This window comes from Amphimedon queenslandica, unplaced genomic scaffold (assembly GCF_000090795.2).
Source record: "Amphimedon queenslandica unplaced genomic scaffold, v1.1 AMPQUscaffold_11701, whole genome shotgun sequence".
Lineage (NCBI taxonomy): Eukaryota > Metazoa > Porifera > Demospongiae > Haplosclerida > Niphatidae > Amphimedon > Amphimedon queenslandica.
The window spans coordinates 6,120-10,079 of NW_003548057.1; the positions used below are offsets into that span (position 1 = coordinate 6,120).

Here is a 3,960-nt window from a genome sequence, read left to right on the forward strand (position 1 = left end):
GATATACCTTTAAAAAGGACAGGATAAATGAAAAATAGTAATGATAATCACCTTGCTGTTTGCAGTAGCATAACTGTATTCTCTCCTTCATATGTTGGAGAAGGAGAATAATCAGCATAAAGTTGAGGTAGACCACTGGCAGCTGAGTAGCCATGACCACCACAACTTAATCTGCACAACTATAGGAAAAATTCATTGTGATGAAGCACATGGAATTACACAATATACATGTAATCAGGGTTTTTCACAAAATTTTGGGATAGTGTCTTGTCAGTGGATGTTATGATTTGCTCAAAAAATTGGCAAAATACCATACACTATACAGGGTGCTAGGAGAAAATTTTCCAATTTTATATATTTTTCTCACATGCATACATGTATGAAAATTTCAAGCTGGCTTCAATAAAAATTTGATTCTTTATAAATTTTAAAAGTTACTAAAAATCGAGCCAAAGTCTCTGTGGGGTGAATCCTATTTAGTAATGCTACCATGCATGTTACTAATAGTACAGGTTCTTTGGCCAAATTTTACCCAAAATGAGTAAAAGAGATTTCTCCATAATAATTTTTTTCTGATACATATACAATTATACATGTTCATATGTTGTGTAGCATGTCCGATCAAAATCAGACTTTTTACAAATTTTTAAAGTTACTAAAATAGGGCCAAAGTCCCTGTACAAAATAGTAACCTGCATACAGGGTTTTTGGGCAAATTTCACTAAAAATGACTAAGAGAAAATTTTTTATTTCAATAACTTTTTCTGATGCGTATACATATTTGTATCTTAAGTGGCAAGTTTGAGCTGATTCCCATCAAAATTGGATTTTTATAAATTTTCAAAGTTGCTCTAAAGCCATATCATCTACAGTGCTTGTGAGCTCATGAAGCAGGCTATTTAGCTCATTTAGCATGCTTGTGGGAAACCATAAATAATTATAGTACCTCAATACCATTGCAGCACAGTTCACTGCAAAATGCTTTCAAACCAGCACTAGTAGCATGAAGCTAGAAAGAGAGCATTAATAAATATTGAAATATATTAATAATACCATACCTCGGGTAGAGATTTTAAGTTCCCTTCAGAAATTTCTTTAGTCACTTCAGTGTAAAGTTTCATCATGTAATGACCAGCAAACTTCATCGCATAAGCAGAGGCCAATAAAGGAAAGAGCTTAAACTGCTGAGTTTGATAATCCAATACTTGCGTCTCGGGTTCACTAAATTATAGATATACTTCAAAAATAATAATCATACTGGTACATGTACATTGCATTGCCCAACTCTTATAATTGTAGTGCTACGACAGGTTTAATTATGATGCTAGGCTAGCACATGCACACTGTCAATTTGAATCAAAATTATGGGCAAAATTCGACATGCTTTAGACTAGAGTTGAACTACACTCAATTCCAAAGTCAATGTAATGTTAAGCTTAGCATAATATTGGAAACCCACTCTAAGCCGATAAACATAAGGCCGCTCCTTTAAGTCATTAAGGTTACAATAAATTAAGATCTTACCCAGGTCTATTTTGTGTTTGTCTCCTCACAACACTGTATCTTATTGCTATGGTAATAGCTCTAGCCAGAGTTTCTGCTGAATGATCAACAATAAGAGCCCTTGCATATACCATAATAACATATGAAATTTTATCAGCTTCAGCTGGAGGCTTTGAGTATGTACCATCTCGTGATACCTACATGAATCATCTTCAACTCTCAATGTCTTTTTTTAAGTTTACTTCATACATGAGCATATTTCATTAGCATGTGATCTCTTGGTATTCTCACATTTGTCATGTGGAGGAAACCATTGTCCATACCAAAGTATCCAAACTTTGGTCCAATGTCACCCACCTTTATTCCTTTAATTATAAATGATGAAATGCTTTAGTTATAAATTTAATACCTGGTAATGGCTTGTGGTCCTCAAGGCTTCTTAGTTGCACAATAAATAAATGAATTCCTTCATCTTTTCCTTTAGTTATTAATCTTGCAACAACAATAGCATGTGTGGCAGTGTGACCAACTAAAATGCATGTATCCATCATGTAAAATTTAACGAGATACTTGTACCTGATCCAGGCCACCATTTCATTGAAGTTAGTGTTGGGGAATTCATAACAAATTCCTCAGTTGAGGGGTCATAAGTTGCTGTAGTTTCAAGACCTCTAATAAAGGTTCCTGAAATAACAAATTAAAAAGCAAAAAACACAATTGTTGATTATACCATGTCCAAGTTCAGTTTGTGCATAACATCCTATGATATCAAAATTACGAGATATTTTTAACCATTTCTCTTTTTGTTCTTCATTGCCTTGACCCTATTATGTTAAAAATGTATTTAATATACAATTATACACTACTAATAGCACATGAAACTATGAATTTAATTAGTGACTAGTCTTGTCTTGCCTCTTTGCTACCTGCTGAGGAAGCTATCTAAGACTTGTGCAAAAAGAACAGGTGGTTAGTAATATGTCATGTGACAGAGGAGACCAAATCAGTCAAGATAGCTGAAACAGATGCTTTGGAGCTAACATAAGATGAGGATAGAGTCTCTTGGACATCTCTCATAGTATTTACAAATAACGTTTCATTGCAAATACATCACAGTATTATTACATGTATGTCATAAGTGCGATGGTGTTGCTATAGTAAGCAGGACAGTAATGCTGCTTGTAAATCTTAAGAAAGAAGTCCAGGAGGCATTACAGGCTTCTTCCTTTCTTTATTTTGTCCTCATTCTTTGTCTTTCAACTTAAACAGAGCTCTTCAGCCATATGGCTGCTTGTCCTACACGTGGCTCGAGCAATCTGATTGGGATGCCAAATTCCCTGGCATGAAGTACACATTTTAGACAGCAGTGTTACCAGATCCTTCCTCCGCAGGTAGCAAAGGGGCGGGGCAAGACTAGTTAGTAACTTACTTCAATTGTTGGTACAAACATTAACTCATGAACAGCTGCGGGGAAGTCATCATCTATTGCACTAAAATGATTAAAATTATCATAATGCAATCTAGTAGTATTATACCCAAATACCTTTTAAAATAGGCTTCAGCATTATTTTCCTTTAGCTTTCCGGACTTCAATAATTCAATGTAATGAACATTTTTCCTCATTGCAGAGTCAAAAGATTCCTCAGTAGACAGAAAATACTTGTTGTCTCTCTTAAATACTGGATCCTCCACTACCATTTTAACTATTTAAATTGAAAAACATATATAAATAGATAGCCCCCTTTTAAAACTCCAAGTAGGCTATCACAAAATTGTCTACCCATTTCTCTTCTTTTGTCAGTAAACACTGCTCCTCCATCCAATAGGTTTGTTAGCTCCTCCAAGTCAAGTCTGCTCCTTTCTCTCTCAACTTTTAGCTCGAGAACAACTTCACTTGCCATTGTAGGCTTGTAGCACGACAGGGCGTGGCTCATTAGTTATTAAATTACCCCAACAATAATAATTATTAATAATAGATCTAAATGGTTCTCCAATAATTAAAAAATTAATGGTAGCAAAAAGGAAATATCTACTCAATGCAGCACTTTTGTCTGGTTGGTCCTATGCAAGTCATCAATAAATAAATAAATTTTAATCAACCATAGCCTAGCTTACATGTACATACTTTAATAGAAGACTAAACAATGGCACTCAAACTTAATGTTATTTTAACTAAAAAGGCAGCAGAAGGTAAAGCATGTGCAAACATTACACTACAAAGGGAACAATATAACTCGAGTGAAAGGATAACAGCAAACACTTTAAGACACATCATTGAGAACAACATATCAGAAGATGAATGCCCTATGGATGATCTTATCAGTTGTACTAGCAGTATGTACAATGACTACTAGCAATTACTACAATGGTAAGATACTGACAACTATACTAATGGATAATAATATATGATTGCTTGAATTATACCACTGATTAGCTAAAACAACCTGCTGATGAAGG

General features: G+C 34.5%; 1 protein-coding gene across 1 annotated transcript in view; it reads right to left on the reverse strand.

The window, feature by feature from the left end:
* LOC100634835 (peroxisomal acyl-coenzyme A oxidase 1-like) overlaps positions 1-3,750 on the reverse strand; it is a 6,001-nt gene extending 2,251 nt beyond the window's left edge. Inside the window, exons 1-11 of the mRNA XM_011409663.2 lie at positions 3,284-3,750; positions 3,047-3,206; positions 2,933-2,993; positions 2,234-2,327; positions 2,080-2,187; positions 1,913-2,032; positions 1,753-1,868; positions 1,525-1,700; positions 1,059-1,221; positions 947-1,009; positions 51-179 (exon numbers count right to left, since the gene is read on the reverse strand). Coding sequence (XP_011407965.2) covers positions 51-179; positions 947-1,009; positions 1,059-1,221; positions 1,525-1,700; positions 1,753-1,868; positions 1,913-2,032; positions 2,080-2,187; positions 2,234-2,327; positions 2,933-2,993; positions 3,047-3,206; positions 3,284-3,437 — 1,344 coding nt within the window. The 5' untranslated portion in view covers positions 3,438-3,750. The remainder of the gene's footprint in view (positions 1-50; positions 180-946; positions 1,010-1,058; positions 1,222-1,524; positions 1,701-1,752; positions 1,869-1,912; positions 2,033-2,079; positions 2,188-2,233; positions 2,328-2,932; positions 2,994-3,046; positions 3,207-3,283) is intronic.
* Positions 3,751-3,960: the final 210 nt, after the last annotated feature.